Below are 19,632 nucleotides of genomic sequence, written 5' to 3'. Positions count from 1 at the left end.
TTATTACGGTTTGATGACTCATGCCCAGCTCTTGGCCGATGCTACGGCTGCTACTACGCCGGTCTCTTTCGATCAATTCAGCGATTTTATCGCAATTTTTGACGACAGGCCTTCCGGACCGTGGCGCATCTTCGATCACCTCTGCACGTTGAAACCATCGTTGTGCGGTGGAAATGGAAACTGTATCGTGTCCATAAACTGCACAAATTTTATTGGCAGAATGAGATGCATTTTTGCCTTTATCGTAGTAGTACTGTAAAATATGCCGTATTTTCTCTTTATTTTGCTCCTTGTTTGCGACGCTATAACTCACGAACGACTAAAAGCAAACAACAATTAATCAAACACGTGTTAGCACGTGAAAAGAGCTTTCCAAAAAGCTCTAGCGTGAACCGATGCGACGAATACAACTAGAACTACGCGCTTGCAAAGACAAGCTTGCGGAAATACCCCAAGACTTTTTTGACAACCTTTACTTTGGCGGAAGTCGTAAAACGTAATACATCTTACATATAATTCTGGGGGACAAAATGCGACTTTTTTTTGGTGAGGCATCCTAATATACATATGTACACTTGCGCTCACTTTATCTTTTAACAATCTTCGCAATAGTTTTCATGCTAAATTTTTTCGTTAATTTTGTATAAAACTATAGTTCTTTCTATAACAAAAACTTTTTTAATTAAATTTCAAAGCTTTGTAAATTTAAAAAAATTTAGAGTTAATACTGAAATTATATTTGTACCTACCGGCATTTGACGCTCATAATTTCTCAACGCTGAAAGTGTTTCCTCTGCATTTGTGCTGGAACTGCTGCCATCGCCATCATCACGTAGCGGATTGCGCACCGAGGTGCCACAATTGGCACAAAGTGCATTCGCGGCAATATGTGTACGCTCTTCATCCAAGTACAGACACAATTCCTTCAGCTCCAGATTATCGGTAATCAACTCTTGTTGTTTATCATCGAGTTGGCGTAATTTGTGCTTTCGTTCGAATAAATAGTTGTTTTCATTTAATTTGTGTATGTATTATATAAAGATATTTTTGTATTTGTATTTAAACATTTTACCGCATTAAACCTACCTGATAGGCCGCCACCTCCTGCCTCATCACACTGGCTGTATATCTGCCGAAACGTTGCCATTCGCGCGCGAGCTTTCTACCTTTCTGACGATCGTCATCGAGAAAGCAACATAAGTCTCGCAATTCCTGATTGTCATCGAGTAAACGTTGATTTTGTTCCTTCAAGACTCGGAGCTCGTTAATAAGACCCTAGGGATTTTGGAGGGCATTTATTGTAAACTTTTTCTTATTATTTGGATAGAATATATTTTAGATATCTACATATGTACATAAGTATATGAATTATGAGCGTCAAAAGTGAGTCAACGACATATCGATTCTAATGGGCAGGCATTCGTAGCACTTTGGAATTGGTAATTAAAGACACGATTATCTTTAATTAATTTTCATTCTTGAGCCTAATGAGAGATTTCGTAAATGGAGTTTATATCATTGCCAATATTCCTTGCGTTAACGATGTAGTTTTAGCCATACTTATCTTCCGAGACCGATAGTCGAGCTTCGGGTGTATATGATACTCCTTAGGATACCTTTAGTTCCGATTAAATTAGACGAGTTTATTTCGAAGAGTTGAGGAAAGAAACATTTTTCCAATTCTGTTTTTGCTTGTGCTTAAATAATCCCAATCTACTGTCGTGACCACGCAGACTCTTTAACGATACTCTGCTTCGAATAAGTGATCTCCATTAATCTGGGTCGTATTCATCGAAGAACAGGCTATTCATACAGGAATCGATGACTATATATTTCTTACAGAAATGGTCCAGTGACTAGTTGCATTGCATGATGGATTTCCTGCACTGGTTGCAGAAATCTGCAGTAGAACTGCCTTTGCGTGTTCTCAAATACTTTTGATTCAAACGTGCAGTTCAACTCTAACTCTGTGTTTACAAATAAAACCTTTGTTTTTGCGATTCTTAATAAGTTCCATGTTCTTTCAAAACGAACAGTTGGTGTCCACAATAGTCCAACCACTGTTGCAGCTTTAGCCTTCAAGGTTTGAAAGCAGGAAACTTTAAAGAGCTTGGATTCATTTTCTTAAGTACTGTATCAGATGTTTTCCCGCGCATTTCCTCGACCCGGGAGGAAATTAAGATCCACGCTGTACTTTCGAAGTGGTTCTGGACATCTTCGATAATCGAAAAATACTCTTAGCTTTCGCAAACTTTCTGACTGGTTGAAACATTTCTGAGATTATATATATAAGTTAACACGCTGCAGTCGCATTTGTTGCGACGCTCCCACGGCTGCTCGCTACACGTGCCGCAGTGTCAGCATATTTAAATTTCACAATGCAACGCAACAGGAGACGTTACCTGTTGCACAATTACATTCAATAATGCACCCGTGGGAAGTCAAGGCCAAGTCCGGTCTCAGACAAATTACACAACGACTGCGCCGCAGCTGGGGAATGAAGGTGTAAAGTAAGCGACCGTCACCACGTCCAGTTAGTGGAGTTTGAGACGGGTTCCGGGATAGCTGTATTAGATTAAGTAATTTGTGTAGAATAAAAATAATTGTGAACTATTATATTAAAAGAATTATAAGTGTTTCTTTCCTGGGCAGCTGGCCCTTAATTTTTTTTAGTGTAACGCACCCAAAATCCGTAACTTATATATAATAGGCGTTTACACACTTAATTGAGTGTTTGGTCGAGCTTCTCCTCCTATTTGTGGGGTGCGTCTTGATATTTTTCTACAAATGGAGGAACCTACAGTTTTATGCTGCCTCCGAATGGCAGATGTTTTTTTATGAGAAGCTTTTTCATGGCAAGAAGGCATGAAGCTTTACATTATTGCCTGATGAGGGGTGACCGCTATTAGAAAAATTTTTTTTTTTTTTAATTTTGATGTTTCATGCCCGGGGCTTCGAGCCCATGCACCAACCATTCGGCAATGGCGCCCGCCAAGATTCTGGGATTATACACATAATATATTTAATACAATATTTTGTAATAATATAATTATAATTAATTTGGTTAAAAAAAAATGCACATGAATCTCTGCACTTTATAATGTGAGAAATCCTCTGAGATCAATAATATTGGACTTCCTGTTCGAATTTCGGACGTGTTGTAACGACTTAGAACACAAACAGATTTAGTTATATAGCAACTACAACTCGAAAAGCCTATCTACACATATACGCTCACATACATATGTACAAATACTTATACTTAGGAGTATTAGTGGTATTAGTACCTGTAATTGTCGATTTTGCTCGGCAGTGAGGCGAGTGCCAGTAGGCACTGCAGCAGCACTAGATGTGATCGAAGCATTCGGCGATGGATGATCCTGATCAGTTTTTCGCACAAATTTAAGCATATCTTGTGGATGCTGTTGTTGTTCCACTTGTTGCTGTCTATATTGTTGTTGTTGTTGGGAATTGTAAAAATATTGCGGATTTGTGGCACTGCCCGAAAGTCGTGTGGGTTGCCTTTGTGAAAGTGTTTGATGCGATTGCAAATAGCGACCGCTGCCACCGGGTAATTTCAATGAATCCGGTATGTTGACAGGCGACAATTGTGGTATATCCGGTGGATATTTAAGATTGAAATGCGTTGTATCAAAATTTGACGTGGTGTGATGCTTACTACCGCCTGTAGATGGGCGTTGACTTAGCGTTTCTCCACTCTCAGCAACACCGCCGCGCAACGTATTTATATGCTTCAATATGCCAGCCTGGTTGCTCGGTTGGGGTGGCGGCTGATAGCGTGGTGGTATGGAATGTGCTGGCGCCTTTAGATGATTGGCGGCTTTAAGCGCCTGCAGATTGTATGCGTTTCGCTGTTGTTGTAACGTGGCGGAATTAACGGACGTAGCAGCTGTTGTAATCGCGCGTTCACTTTCGCCACTTAAATGCTTAGATGTTGACTGGTGGTGGTGATGATGACGTGAGTGCGGGTGATCCTTTAAGTTATTCGAGGGTGTTGGGTGTTGTTGCTGTTGTGGTTGTTGTGCGCCTGCTGACGAAGCACTTGTTGGCTCTGCTATCTGCTGTTGCGAGTGATGATGGTGTACGGTGGCGATGGTCTGGAGTTGGTGCGAAGGTAATGTGGCGCCGCTAGAGTATTTTGTAATTGTGTTGACTGAAGGCAATGCCGATGAGTTTGTCGTCACGCTTTGCTGTTGCTGCTGATTGTGCTGTTGATTCTGGTGTTGCTGTTGGAGTGAGCGTTGCGCCAAGGCTTGCGTTGTGCTGGGAGCTGGAAGCGAGCGACGTGATTGTGGGGCTTGTAATTTACTTGAAATCGTAGCAGAAAATTGCTGTTGTGTTATTTTGTCGCAGTCGTTGCTATTCGATTTCGGGTTATTAAGGGAGATGGCGTTGCTGCTGTTGTTGTTGGTTGTGGTGTTGGTGTTGACACCAGATGACAACGTGTTACACGCTTCTATATTTTTTGTTGTATTTGCACTTAAAAACTTTTCACTCAGTTTGTTTATATTATTGTTATTATTATTATTATTGTTGTTGTTGATGTTAGTAATACCAGACATTTTATTAGACGTCTTAGTCATTGCTTTTGAAGCAATCGCCGTTGTTTACGTAGTAGAAGGGTTTTGTTGACCCCAAAATCTACAATTGATTTTGCTCGCCTTTAGACATTCTTGTGTAGTCTAGAAATTGAGTAAATAGAATTTTGATATTTATTTCATTTTGAATTTCCTTAACTTTTTTATATTTGTAATCTTTTTCATGTTTTGGTAAAATTTAAATATGTTTAAAATATATAATTATCTATGAACTTATACTTCGAAAAAAGTTCATAAATTTCGAATCCAATATTTGTGGATACATAGTTTTCGAATTAAAAAAAAAAGTTCATTGTCCATAACGCATTGAGGTTATATATTAAATTTTATTATTTATTTTGCGTCCCTCGATAATAAGTTTTTTTAGGTAGCTCAAAATTTACATAAATACCGTAGTTTTAATAAATTTCAATCATAAGTGCCTCCATTTGACCCTAGGTGTGAAACGGAAGAGCTCAAATCAATATAGTTATTGGCACTGACTTGGATTCAAATAGTAAAATTAGCATATTTGAAGCAAATTGTCAAGAAAAATTATGAGAGGAGAGTCGACAGTATGTGTTGAATTTTAATTTTGAATTTTGAATTTGAATTTTAACCTATTCACATATGGAGTGGTCAATTGGGTGCATTTCCTTTAAGCTTGTTTTGCACTTTGAAATTATTGCAAAATTATTTTTGAAATTAATGCAAAAACTTGGAATGAAATCTAATTTTTTGGTTCAAATTAATTGGAAAAAATTGTCTTTAGTCATTTTCGAGAAACAACTCTTTAAGATTTTGTTTCAATTTTGTTCGTAATAGTTGAGACTATGTTCAGAAATTCCTGAACAGTTCATAGCGAAATTCCCATAGCCGTTCGCGTTATATTCAAATACGTACAGCGAACCTGTGAAAAATACAGTGTATCGATCGATTTGTAAACGGACGCAATATACGAATACACATGCTAGCGCAGTATTTTGCACTGGCTTTTCGTTGGTTCATTTGGTGTCATGATGTCTGAAGGTGTGGCCGACATCACACCGTTAACCCGCTCTCAGCGAATTTGAAGGAATCAGCTGTTTTGCTGACTTAGCAGGGTATGTGACGGTGATTTGTTTACAACGACACTGATATTATTTGATGATAATAATACTTCGTCGCCGTCTGAAAAACAATTACAAAACCTATACTGAAAGTAAATTTATTTTCAGTAAATTGCTTGAAAATGTCTACCTTTTCTTTATATTATTTTTTATTTGTTACAGACTTAAACTACTGGCATATAAGTTCCGCTAAAAGTTAAATTTAACAATCGGTTTTATACGCTTCATGCTTTGTGATTGATATAATTAACCGAATAAATATTTGGTACAAAATTGCTCTTGAATCTCTTGTATACGAATAAATCTTAGCAAATCTAGAAATAAAATGGGGAATGTTGTTATTTATGACATTGAGGCCTCTCGAGAGTCACTCACTGCAATTATTTGTAATTACAGTTTATGTAAGATTAGATAAAGAGCAAAGGAAGAGGAAATGGAATAGAAGATACTCCATACTGGAGTGGGGAACTAAGTGAGGTGTGCTTTTATGACGTAAGTAACTAACAAAAACAAAAATATTAATTTTGTATAAGAAACAATAATGAAGTTAGAAGCTTCAGATTTTCGAGTATTTCAATAAACATATGCACGTTGGCAATAATCTATTCTTCTATTCTATTCTTTATTCTATTCTATTGTTTTATTAAAAAAAATATAATAAGTATTATGAAAATAAAGGAAATTCAGAGCCAAGAGCAGATGACTTGGTGGAGCGAGTTTGGAATATGTGGCCAACATAAGACCGTTAACGGGCTCTCAGCGATACTGAAGGAATCAGCTGATTTGCTGACGTAATCGGGGATGTGACGGCTGTTTGTTCACGACAAAGCCGAGATTGTGTTGTTGATATAAGAAAAAATCAACGCAGCCCCCCCTCATGTTACTTTGTTACCATCTGAACAACTACTGATTGGAAGTGCATAAGAATACGTGTGAAATGAGCAGACGGATTCTACTGCCAAATCCCCGATGACAGGGCAGCCGAAGTCTCTCTCACAATTTTTCTTTGGATGGTTAAAACGTGTAATCTATCATCTTTGCTGAGTCCCCGAGGACGGGACAGCCGAAGTTACTCACACAATTTTGCTTCAGATGGTCAAACCTTGCAATCTATCATCCTTGAGCAGATGGGGTAGTAAAGAAATAGAGTAGAATTTTGTAAGAGCAAGTCGTGAAAATCTACTTTAATAGTATAGGATGGCAGCTGATTGAACTATGAATGTGGGTCTCTTAATTGAATAACCCCCTCAGTTATTATCGAGACCTAGAGGTAGATCTAATAATCAACGATCGCCAGTACAGACATTTCATAAACTCGTATGTACTATATATATGTATAACGTTAGTCCAAGCAGTGTTTGAAATCAGCAGAGAAGAAGACCAAGAATGTACTACATGCTTTGTCGTGTTTGAACCCAAGACCAGATGAACCAGAAATAACAACTGAACCATTGTAAGAATCTTACCATTCCAAGATTACTCACACAGCTGAAAAACAGGCGGTACTTATATTTATATACCTATGTATATTTTATATATTAGGCCGGGTCGATTTGTGGGGAGGCAGAAAAATCGCCCATTGCTCTGTGAAAATCATATTCTAGGGATCAAAATTCTGATGTCCTCCAATTTGGGTCGAACTTTTTAGTTTCTTTTCTCATGTAAAGGCCAAAAATGGTGATATTTTGAAATGATTGTATGGGGAACCCCCCAGGGGAGTTCCGGGGGGTGTGCCACTGGCATTGGTGGATCGGCCGTCCAAAGTTAGTGGGGGTCGGTCATACACTTGGACTCGATTGGAGCACTCTAAATGGGTCAAAGTGGGATTTTTCGTTCGACCCAAATTGTGGGACATCAGAATTCGTTTTAGAGGTATGGTTCCTTCGGCAAAGTTTCTTATTTTGATCCCTAGAATACGATTTTCACAGAGCAATGAGCGACTTTTAATTCACCCGCCCTAATATATATATATATATATATATAATTGGCGCGTACACTCTGTTTGTGTGTTTGGCCGAGCTTCTCCTCCTATTTGTGGCGTGCGTGTTGATGTTGTTCCACAAATGGCTGTACTGAGATGATGCCAAAATACAACTAAAAAAACTAGTTGATAAGTCACCAGAGCGCGTGTTGACATTGCATTTGATTGGAGAATGGTACGACTCTATCTTATATGTAGATGAATTATTTAAAAGCTTGTATGAATTGAAGACTTTGGATCATCTATTTATACGATCGGGGAATGAACAGAAAATCAAATGGGAATTTAAACCGAATATGTATGTAAATAAAGAAAATAGTCGCTTTTTTAGTGAAAATAAATGCAACGGGACTTCCGAGACTCAATTACCGAAAGTTACTATTTGATGTGTTTTGCATTCCGGACACATCATTGACACACACACTTCCAAATATGGAAGTGGAGTTAATTATGAGTATTATTTACATAGTCATACAGCGATTTTTTGGTAACCGAGTGATCTTAAAATGTGGCAATATGATTTCACTGTTTGGCACAGTAGGTGCATGAGAGTAAGTCAAGTCAGTGATCTATTCTGCTTAACCAGCTACAATTGAACATCTGACAGTTAACATTCGGTGCGTTATTAGCGAGTTGTGGCCCATTACGCTGGAAAGAGTGGTACCAAATAATGGATGTTCTCCAAAAGACGTAGTCGCAAATCAGTTTGGAACAATAAATTAATTTTTTAAATTGTGTATCTCCAAAAATTCAGTGATAATTGAACGTGCAAATATGTACGACCTGATCGAAGTAGGATTCCGAATGGATGATCGTGATCTCTGCATAGCCGAATCGTGACATGGTAAGATGACCGTTTTTTGGGAGTGAGTTTTCGAAAGTTTTTGCTGATGAATAACAGAGAGATATTGGATAGTTATTACTACGAGTTTATCGAGTTAGATTCCAATTTATTATTATAGAAGATTTTACAAAGCTTTCGGCGGGGTACAAAACTTAAAATATGGCACATATGCAAAACAAAACTGCTGGGGAAAGTAAATATAAGTAAGTATTGAGATGCTAATTGGATTCATAATATTTACATAAGTACGCCATATGCACTTATACACACACGTATGTATGTATGATATGTATGCATATATTTTTTGATGCTAGGCCGGCGAAGGCTTAGGCGTATCTACCCATACATATCAGCATGTAATTACATATGTGCTTTCATGGATGTGTCACTATCAAAAGGAAAAGTGTTACACTTCAGTGAATGTCTGCCAAAGTTGTCGTGCAACTTTAAAGCAATACGAGTATATGAAATGTCATTAGATTTTCGACGATGATAAAAATGTTTCTGCTTTCAGATTTGCCGCCAAGTTGCTGCTTTGACACACATACGCGTTTATGTAGTTATGCACCCACAGTAAAAAAACTTTTCAAAAATGTATTTTTTAAGCACGTATTATCGGCCGCCCTAGCCGAATGAGTTGGTGCGTGACTAACATTCGGATTTCAGAGAGAGAACGTTGGTTCGAATCTCGGTGAAAGACCAAAATGCAGGAAAAGTTTTTTCTAATAGCGGTCGCCCCTCGGCAGGCAATGGCAAACCTCCGAGTGTATTTCTGCCATGCAAAAGCTCCTCATAAAAATATCTGCCGTTCGGAATCGGTTTGAAACTGTAGGCTCCTCCATTTGTGGAACAACATTAAGACGCACACCACAAATAGAAGAAGGAGCTCGGCCAAACACACAAAAAGGGTGTACGCGCCAATTATATATACATACATATATAGAAATAAAAATGTCGCTCATACTTCCATGTCACTACACTTTCTTAGTTTCTCCGAATGGAGATCATTTATGAAATTATACATATAGTTTTTTATGACATGCTTCTTATTACCACTAACGTATCCGTTCACACTTTTTCACCAATCTTTCGTAAATTTTAATCAAATTTGTGTAAATTTATATTTATCAAACTTTTAAGTCTTAACTTTTAAGACTATCATTAAGTCACTTTGTACCGCTAGTCTGTAAAGTTTTGTACCCATAGACTTAATAGACGAAATGAAATAAATGTAAATACATACATACATACATAGCTCAACAACATTTAGATGGTTTCATTAACGAATTGAGCTCTCTAATCGGCGGTACTTATTGTGTATATTTATTTCATTAAACACTATTTTGTATATGCATTTTTTTATTTTATATTTAATTTGATTTGATTAATAATTGCATTTGTAATGTCACCAAAAGCGATTTGAATATTTTCACTTCACTTACTTCTAGTTACTCCAAAGTATAGAGTCTAAACAAAAATTTGTATAGGCAGATGCTTGACATCGTTTACCTACTACTACATATATCCAGTAAGTAAGTGTGCCCATGTATTCACTAACAACAACTCACTCTCTGCATATATCTCACGCACAATCGGCAACTTTGCAACCAGCAAATTTGTATTGCGACAATTTGACTTCCCACACTCACAAATGCAAACACAAAAAAAAAAACAAAATACAAAAAAAACACGCATACATTAGCGTCTTAGAGAAATGCTAATTCAACTAATATATATTTTCTCTTTTTGTGTTTTTGTTTTTTGTTCTCTCTCGTTCTGTCTTTAAAATTGCTTCCGGTTTTGATTTTTTGCTGCGTCTACGCAAACAAACATCGCCATTTGTTGGTACATCGAAATCAACACTGCTTATTCACAAAATTAAATAATTTATGAAATTAAATAAATTTATTCTGTACTAAAACGGATTTTTTACTATTTATGATATATTTTTTACTTTACATGTAAAATTTTCACTGAAAACATCCACAAAAGATCGGCCATTTAAACACTGAGAGCAAATCAACAAATTTAATGCGAACATATACATTTCTATGTTGTTGTGCTACCAGCTTGTTGGTAAATGCAGAGAGTACTTTTTCACTCGTTTGTTGTAGGCAAAAGAGTAGACATTTTTAAATATTCACAAAAATTAATATTGAAGATTGTAAATAAAATATTTAAATACTCTTAAGGGTAATTTCTTATCGTTTGTTAGGTTAGCTGATTTCATAGCTAAGAAGTATCTGACTACAGGCTAAGGTAAATAAGTGCGTTGCAACACTGTCAAACAGAACTACGTTTCAGATACATTCCTACGACAAGTCATGATCGTCCACTTTGTCGTGCTACCACATATTCGGAATTAAAATAAATATCTTATGTATGTATATAAATAATCTACATCCAATAAATATTTAAGTTTGACTTCAATATTAAATGATTTTTTGTAAGGTACAAATTTACAAAATTTTATATTTACAAATGAGTAAAAAACCTGGCTTCCAAATAGTAACTTTATAAGTACTTTTTCTAATATGAAATTATTGTGGTTTTTTAATTTATATGTTTTTTTATGAATAATTTACACTCAATAAGCCATTAAGTTAAGTTAAACTTCAGATAAGTTTTTTGGTAAACATTTTTTATTACAAATGAAGAATCTGGGTTTATAAATTTAAAGCAAAACATAATATTGTATAATTTTCGAAACAGAAATTTTTTGTACTTTTTATACACATGCACTTTGCCAGAATATTTTAATTTTTCAGTAATTAAAAATTATTATTATAATTAATTATACATATTAAAAGTTAATTTAATTAATTTAAAAAAAATTGATTTGGATTTTGAGCCAATTAGCATGTTTACGCATATTTTTTGCTTGTCAAATATCAAAAAATCACCGCTTCAAAAGTGACATCTACCGAAATAGCGAGCTATTCAAAATAACACCTGTTATTGGAAAACCCTTTAGAATAATTTTAACGTAATAATTTACATTGTAAACTTTTAAAATAAAATCACGCTGTTGATCTTATAATTATTTCATTTTGCCCAGAACAGGATTTTGCGCTTTACCAAAGTACCAGAAATAAATGCGGAATAGTCTCCATTATGAGATACAGTTTTAAACATACAACTTAGGAAATGATATTGGCGTATTTTGCTATTATTGCTTTAGTAGATATCATCATAGCCGTCTTGGTTGTATAAAAAATCGAAGTTATTTTTAAAGGCCAAAAGATCTTGATTTCAAAATTCATTAACCCCCATGAAATGTACAAACGCCCAACAACATCTTTCAACCAACCTAATTTTTTGTACTATACATGCAAAACAAAAGACTTAAGTAACAAACCAAAATACATTTGTGGTTTCCAACAAGCATGAAAAAGCGATTCGATCGACTCAATTTTATTCAAATATTTGGTATTTCAAATAAAGGGTGCTTCAAAAGACGTGATGAAGAGTTGTTTTGAAATAAAGCATGCAAAAATTTAGATTCATCCAGGTTTCACTATTTTTGTTCACAGTATGACCCTTAAAAATTATATGTGAAAAATGGCATAATTTAAGGGGGGGTAGGGTCATAAAATCGAAATTTTTTTTCTTCACTCATCTTATAGTAAATCACTTCAAGAATGTTGTGTCAAAATTTTAAGTGGATCGGAGCAGAACTCTCAAAGGTATAGCCTTTGTAGGCACTCTACCTCGAATGCGGAGCATCGATAATTTTTCAGAGTCATTTTTTCAAACGCGTTTTTCCCGAAACGACTTCTTAAAAGTCGGTGCCAATCACAACTCCGAAACTATTCAACCGATTCTTTTCAAATTTGGCACACGTTTTCTAAATCAAAAATACCTCCCCCCTCCCTCTTTTTTTTTTTTTTTTTTTTTAAGGTTGTTTTTCACTTACAAATATGGCGAAATTTTTCGCCAAAAATGCTCGTTTTACGTTTTTTTGCCACCAGAACTACAATACAAAAATGAAAAAAAAAAATTTATTAATGGGGGGGAAAAATTCGACTTTTTTAGTTTCAGATGATTCTACGACGAATGCCGATTGGCACCGCAGAGCACCTCTCGAAAAACATATCCCCAAAAAAACTCTGTCATGGGCTTATTTGTCAATATTTTATTATTAATATTTTTTAAAAACTTATTGAAAAGATGTACAATAACATGCAACTGATTTTATTAAAGTATCTTAAGCCATATTTCTGTAAAAAATTCAAAAAAAAGTGTTTTTTTTTTAGCGCTAAACCCTACCACTCCCTTAATGTTCACTATGAGCACTACAGGTCTATAAGTAAAATCCGCCCAACAGTCGATTCATGAATGCCTAATTGTTGAGAACGTCGATGTTGAAGGTTGTTCGGCAACACTTTGCGTTACAGCAGCAATGTTCTCAACAGTACGTCCAGTTTGCGGTCTGCGAGTCCTTTATCTATCATCAACAGAACAAGAATCTGAAAATTTCCAGCCAACCTTTGCATTGTTGACTCATTCGGACGATTATTTCCACCAAAAAAATCATTTTTAATCATTCAATCCTCACTTAATCATTGCGATATGTTGACCATTTTTATAATAAGTTTCAATAGTTTTCACGCGTTGCTCTATCGTGTCAAATCAAAGACGAACAATTAGCAGGCTTGGCCTTCAGCTATGGTGAAAAATGAAATTGACGGAATAACTTCGGCTACTACATCATCGGGGCAGCAGAGTTCTGTCCGCTCATCTCACATGTTTTCACACACTCGTCCAATCTCCGACTGACCTACGGGATATTGACGATGCAATACGAGATTACAGCTTTGAATGGGGCCTTAAAGTTAATTTGTCCAAGTCTAAATGAATCATGTTTGGGGAGAGCACCAGAATTTCTGCTTCATACAGTTGGAAGTTTGGCAATGAAAATATAGAGACTGTCAATGAATATAAATATCTTGACGTATTGATTAACTACAAACTGTCTTACACCAAACATTTGAATTTAAAGCTTATCGGCTCTAAAACTGCAACTGCATTTGTAAACAATAAAAATCTTGGATGTGTGCTCAAGATCGATTATGTTTCATGGTGCACAGGTTTGGAGTGTAGAAAATATGAGCCAGAAGAGAGACTTTTGAGTTTCTTTATTAAGAAACTAATATTAATATTTTTGCCTGCAAACGCGCCGAATTACATGATAAACATAAACATATGCTTTCGGAGCTCATATGTATTGGGTGGGGTTTTTATATTTTCTTTTATTTTACAATGATTTGTTTGCTGTTTGGCAAAGGGTAAGTAATCATTAGATACAACGCTTTCTGATCTACAAAACTATTTTAATTGTATTTTTGGGTTATTTAATTTTTTATCAGATTTGAGGCTTAGAAACAGAATACCCAGAAGGCAAAATCTCAACATTTTCGACACCTGCCCTTCTTTGCTTTTCATCGAGAACAAAAAGCTGCCAAAGCAGTCCGAGATGGAGAAGGTGTCATAGGCGAGTTTCCAGCACGGAAATGGTTTGCAAAGTTCAAAAATGGCGACTTTGATGTCGATGACTGGTCCCGCAGCGGTAGGACTTCTGAATTCGATGAAGAATGTCTCAAATCACTTTTGAAGGAGAACGGTCGCCAAACTAGTCGTGAATTGGTAGAAAAATGAACTGCGATAATAAAAAGATTTTCAATCACCTTCATTCAATGGGATTTATTGAAAAAATGGGAGCCTGGGTGCCTCACGAGCTCAACGAAAAAAGCCTTCAAATTACTGCTCAGCATCTCGTCCGGTCATAAGCAGCGCTTTTTGTACCGAATCCTTACGGGAGATGAGAAATAGTGCCTATATATCAATATGAAGCAAAGAAAGAAGTGGGTGGCTCAAGAAGATACGCTAAAAGCGAGAGTCAAGCCGGATCTTCATCCAAAGAAGACCATGATATGTGTTTGGAGGGACCGGGAGGGCTTGGTGTACTGAGAAATGCTCAAAAAGAATGCCACGGTCAACAAGGAGCTCTACATTGCCCAGCTACACCGTGTGAATGATGCTATTCGACTGCGACTGAAAAGCCCTGATCGACATGCTCAAGCCAAGTCGTCAAAGCCGTACTCCAAGAATTCGATTGGGAGGTCCTTCAGCATCCGCCATATTCTCCGGACCTTGCACCGACCGATTACCATCTTTCCCACTCCCTGTCAAACCATATGAAGGGCCGCTACCTTCGATAACAAAGAGGTCCTTAGAAACGTACTCAAAACTTCACTGACATCAGACCAGGCGCCTTTTGGCGGAACGGCATCAACAAATTGTTCGAGAGAGGGGAAGAGGTTGTTAACAGCAACGGCGAATATATAATTGTTAACTTATTGATGTAATTATTGTAATTTTTGTTTAAATAAAAGTTTTCGGTAAAAATGCTACGATCTTATCCCCCATCCTAATATTATGATTTGCCCTGTTTTTCTCTGCCAAATGACATACAGCAGGCGTATCCTTGCTAAGGTGATAAAATGCGGAAGGCAAATCCCTGCTAAGGAGACTGTGCGCCTTGGTGTACACTGGGTTAAAAATTGAAAGGTTATCGAAAACATTGAATATGGAGTCTCTAAACGTCTTTCCTTCTGCTTCCTTGAGGATATATGGTATATTCCGCAGTTTATAGAAAAACCTAATGGCAAAGAATTCTCGGTATTTTTAAACTCAGCCATAAAATCTACATCTCACGATTTGTATCCTGGTCTATCACTTACAAACATCAATTATTTCAGTGAGGACTTGTCTGCTTATGCTATAAGTTTGATCTTTCGTGCCGCGGGGATGGCTTCTTAATTTAAATGCAAGGCTTTTTAAAATAGTAGCTTCTACGGCTTGTCCAGTTTGTAACTTGGATGACCCAGAAAATATCCAGCACATCATTGGTACCTGTCTTGTCTATACAAATTTTTGTTGTGAGCATTTTGGTGAAAAGACATGGGACCTTTTAAATATAAACATGATTTTGAACGGTAGAGATTATAAAGCTCTGTACAAATTCTTATCTAGCTGCCTCAAGTACAGGGAGGTTGTTCTTAATGAATTCTCGTAATCTGCTTATTATTTGTTGTAGTAATTAATTTTTATTTTCATTTTTGTATTAGTTTTTGAATAAGTAATGTTGAAGAACAAAAAAAAAGTTCCTACATGCCAAAATAATATTTTTATTTATTATACCCACGACTGACATCTTATGCCGTACGTTCTGTTATTTATTACTATGGCGTTGTGATTATTTAAATTTAATATGCAATTAAAAAAAAACATGAAACAACAACTACACACTCGTCCAATCTCTAGTTGTTCAGATGGAAACGAAGCAACATGGGCGGAGGTTGAGTTCATTTTTTCGTATATCACCAACACAATCTCAGTTTTTTCATATATAAACCACTGTCATGACCCCGGTTACGTCAGCCAATCAGCTAATTCTTTCAAATTAACTGGGGAGCTTGAGAGCCGGTTAACGATCTGATATTCCTCTATAGTGTCGCAGAGTGTCAGTGTGATCTGTCAATTAGCTTGTTTTTGGCATTGAATTACATCAGTCAACCGCAGGTGTGTTCTGCGATTTTCACTATGGATAAAAATATCGAACAAAGCATTTGTCTTAAACGGGACTTCGTTAGTCGAATTGTTGAAAATGTTGAAAAAAGCCTGTGACGAGTGAGCTTTATTAAAAACACGGGTCTACGAGCGGCATAAGGCTTTTGCAGAGGGCCGAGAAGTCTTGGAAGATTTGCCAGATCTGGTCACCCATCAACCTCTTCAACGAATGAAAATGTCGACAAAGTCATGGAAATGGTGCTGGAAAACCATCGTTTAAGTTTGAGGGAGGTAGCTCGTGACCTTAGCGTGTCTCACGAATCAATTCGCAACATTTTACACCATAAATTGGGCATGAGACGCTTGGCTGCTCGACTCGTTCCAAGAGACATGAATCTCTTTTAAAAAATTCATCCGGAGAAGGTGGCCGAAGACATGCTTGAGCAAGTGAATTTGAACCCAAGGGTGGGTATATGAGGTTGGTATGCAAACCTGTCAACAGGCGGCTGAATGGCGCTATCCATATGAGCCGAAACCCAAGCAACCACGTCAATGTCGGTCAAAAGTGAAAGTCATGCTACTCGTTTTCTTTGATTGTGCCCATTTTCTTTGTGCGCTCGGAATTTGTTTGGAAGTTGGAAGTTATGTGACTTGGAATTTAGAAGTTATGCGACGTTTATTCAGTCAATTTCCATCAATTTATATAACAATAAATATGGTGTACATACATAGATATATAAAAAAAATTATGATTATGTTTCTGCCCTTGGCACTGAAATTGGTCGCAACGGGGCCCAACTTTCATTGATACTGTAGGTTTGGTTCCAGTGGAGTCGCTTATCACTCAGGTAATACATAAATTTTATTTATTTGTCCTCAATAAAACAGAAATACATGCATAATTTTCTTTATTGTGTATATAATATTTTTTCAATCAGTTTTGAACAAGCAAGAGTTTTGCTCAATTTTTATTAAAATGAACTTGGAATTTTTTCACTAATCAATTCTTGGATAGAAAAGCAAAAATCCACTGAGTTTGTGTAAACAGCCAATTTGCGCATTTATTAATTGATATTCCACTTTACTTTGTTGGAAGTCATAACGATAAATTTTAATAAAAATATGAGATTATTGGTGTACTCGTATAGATAAACAAGATGTGTATGTGTGTATGCATTGGTAAGGCCGTATGCACAAACATTTTATGTAATAATTGCATTTATTTAAATAAATATACACTTGCGAGCAATAAAATGACACCAGTTTTAAGAAAATTAGAGCTAAGGCGATACTACAGCAGTTCTATAGGGTGACCAGTGATAAAATTCACTAACATGGTTATAATTTCCTTAACCATGATTTTAACGATGTTGCTAATCGATAACTCATTTCTTAATAAAAATCGATAAAACAGAATCAACTGTTTTGGTTAACAAGTCGATTGTCGATTAACTTAAAAGAGAAAATTAAATAGGTTTATTTATCAAAATGTTATTAAAAAAAATGCGAATATGTGGAGGTCGTGGGTACTGGGATGTCAAATATGTGAATATATCAAAGCGAGGAACTGTATTTTTCTATTCCGACTTATATAGAGTTTTTCAAAAACAGGTGTTATTGGTGAATGGATTGTGCTATCGAGAGATGATTAATGATTTTTTATGACCGGAATTGGATCATATTGATCTGGACAACGTTTATTTTCAACAAGACGGTGCTACGTGCCACACAAGCAACGAAACCATTGATCTTTTACGGGAAAAGTTTCCGGACCGTGTTATCTCTCGAAGAGGTGATCACAATTGGCCACCGAGATCTTGTGATTTAACACCTTGTGACTTTTTTTTTGGGGCCACGTGAAAGAGAAGGTCTACGCCAACAGCTCAGGATCGATTCAAATTCGTGAGGCTATCGAGGACATAGGGAAGCCACTTTGCAATTCGATTATGGAAAACTTCTTGAAAAGGATATTGTCGTGTAAGCGTGGCCGTGGTTGTCATTCGCCTGATGTTATTTTCCACTATTAACGGCATACCTCCTCTTTGTAATGAAATAAACATCCGACCATTTATATGAAAAAATAGCATTTTTCTGTGAATATCAAAATAACACCTCTTATTGGAAGACCTTTTATAAGATAAGATATAATTAACTGTCTTTATGAGAAATTATCTTTCACAAAATCGGACTTTCGGAATGATTGCATTTAAATACAATTATCTCACCTCTGCCAGGCTGTTTTTCCTCAATGCTGCTAGTATATAAGTATGCACGTTAGGGCGCCCATTTCTCTGTGAAAATCGTATTCTAGGGATCAAAATAAAAAACTTTTCCGAAGGGACCATACCTCTAAAACGAATTCTGATGTGCCCCAATTTAAAAATATCACCATTTTTAGCCTTTACATGAAAAAATCAGCTAAATGGCTATGTTTGTTCTTTATTTTTATTTATTTATAATAATATTTATTATTTATTTATAATAATATCTATTTTTTCTCTTAAGAAATTTATTTAGTCAGAACATATGTAAATGAAAAAATTAATTTAAGTGAGTTATAGAAAAGAAACTAAAAAGTTCGACCCAAATTGGGGGACATCAGAATTCGTTTTAGAGGTATGGTTCCTTCGGCAAAGTTTCTTATTTTGATCCCTAGAATATGATTTTCACAGAGCAATGGGCGATTGTTTTGCCTCCCCACAAATCGACCCGGCCTAATGCACGTTGTACGAGGGTTATTCAATAAGTTCCCGTACTTGATGAGAAAGTGCGTTCCTGAGGGAAGTTGGTGTTAGCATCGTGTGCAACCATCAAACGACGGCAAAACAAATTTCAGACTCATTGATAGGTTAGTTTGGATTTGGTAGTTATTCCAGTAAGACGTGTTTCGTGATTTTCGTTAAGATGGATGAAGAACAGTATCGTTCGGTAATTCGCTTTTTGTGAAATTTGGGAAAAATTGCGAGGAGATAAAAGCAAAGATAGATTCTGTCTATGTGGAAGCTTGACCACAATTTAACAGTGGGCGAACTACCATTTTTGACCAGGAGCAACCGGGACGCCCGACAGACGGGGTTACCGAGAAAATCAATCCAAAAAGTACTCGACATGATTCTCGCTGATCGACAAACGAAAGTGCGCTAACTAACAGAGGCCATAGGTGTGACGACCGGAACGGCAATTAATATTTTACATGATAAGTTGGCGATGGAAAAATTCTCCCTCCGATGTGTGCCGCGATTGTTCACAAGCAACAACAAGCGGATGCGGCTGTTAACTTCGAAGTAGTGTTTGGAGCAATTTGAGCGAGATTCGAAGGAATTTTTGCGTCGAGTTGTCACCGTCGATGAAACCTGGATTCATCATTACTCACTAGAAATTAAGCAACAATCAAGCCAATGGATTTCTCCCGGTGAATTTGCTCTGCGTCATCCACATAGATTTTTTAGAAAAAGGAAAAACCGCTTTCACAGGAGACACAGCCGCGTTTGGCGAAAAAAAGGTGCTGTTTCACCACTATAATGCACC

At 36.5% G+C, this 19,632-nt stretch overlaps 1 protein-coding gene across 1 annotated transcript in view; it reads right to left on the bottom strand.

Annotated features, from left to right (window-relative positions):
* The window catches only part of LOC129243838 (alpha-protein kinase 1), a 94,668-nt gene that overhangs the window by 4,862 nt on the left and 70,174 nt on the right, over positions 1-19,632 (bottom strand). The window contains exons 2-4 of the mRNA XM_054881184.1: positions 3,288-4,703; positions 1,087-1,275; positions 750-986 (exon numbers count right to left, since the gene is read on the bottom strand). Coding sequence (XP_054737159.1) covers positions 750-986; positions 1,087-1,275; positions 3,288-4,604 — 1,743 coding nt within the window. The 5' untranslated portion in view covers positions 4,605-4,703. The remainder of the gene's footprint in view (positions 1-749; positions 987-1,086; positions 1,276-3,287; positions 4,704-19,632) is intronic.

Source organism: Anastrepha obliqua, chromosome 4, assembly GCF_027943255.1.
Source record: "Anastrepha obliqua isolate idAnaObli1 chromosome 4, idAnaObli1_1.0, whole genome shotgun sequence".
NCBI lineage: Eukaryota > Metazoa > Arthropoda > Insecta > Diptera > Tephritidae > Anastrepha > Anastrepha obliqua.
The sequence above is the reverse complement of the archived record's forward strand: the minus strand, read 5'-3'. Positions and strand labels throughout refer to the sequence as shown.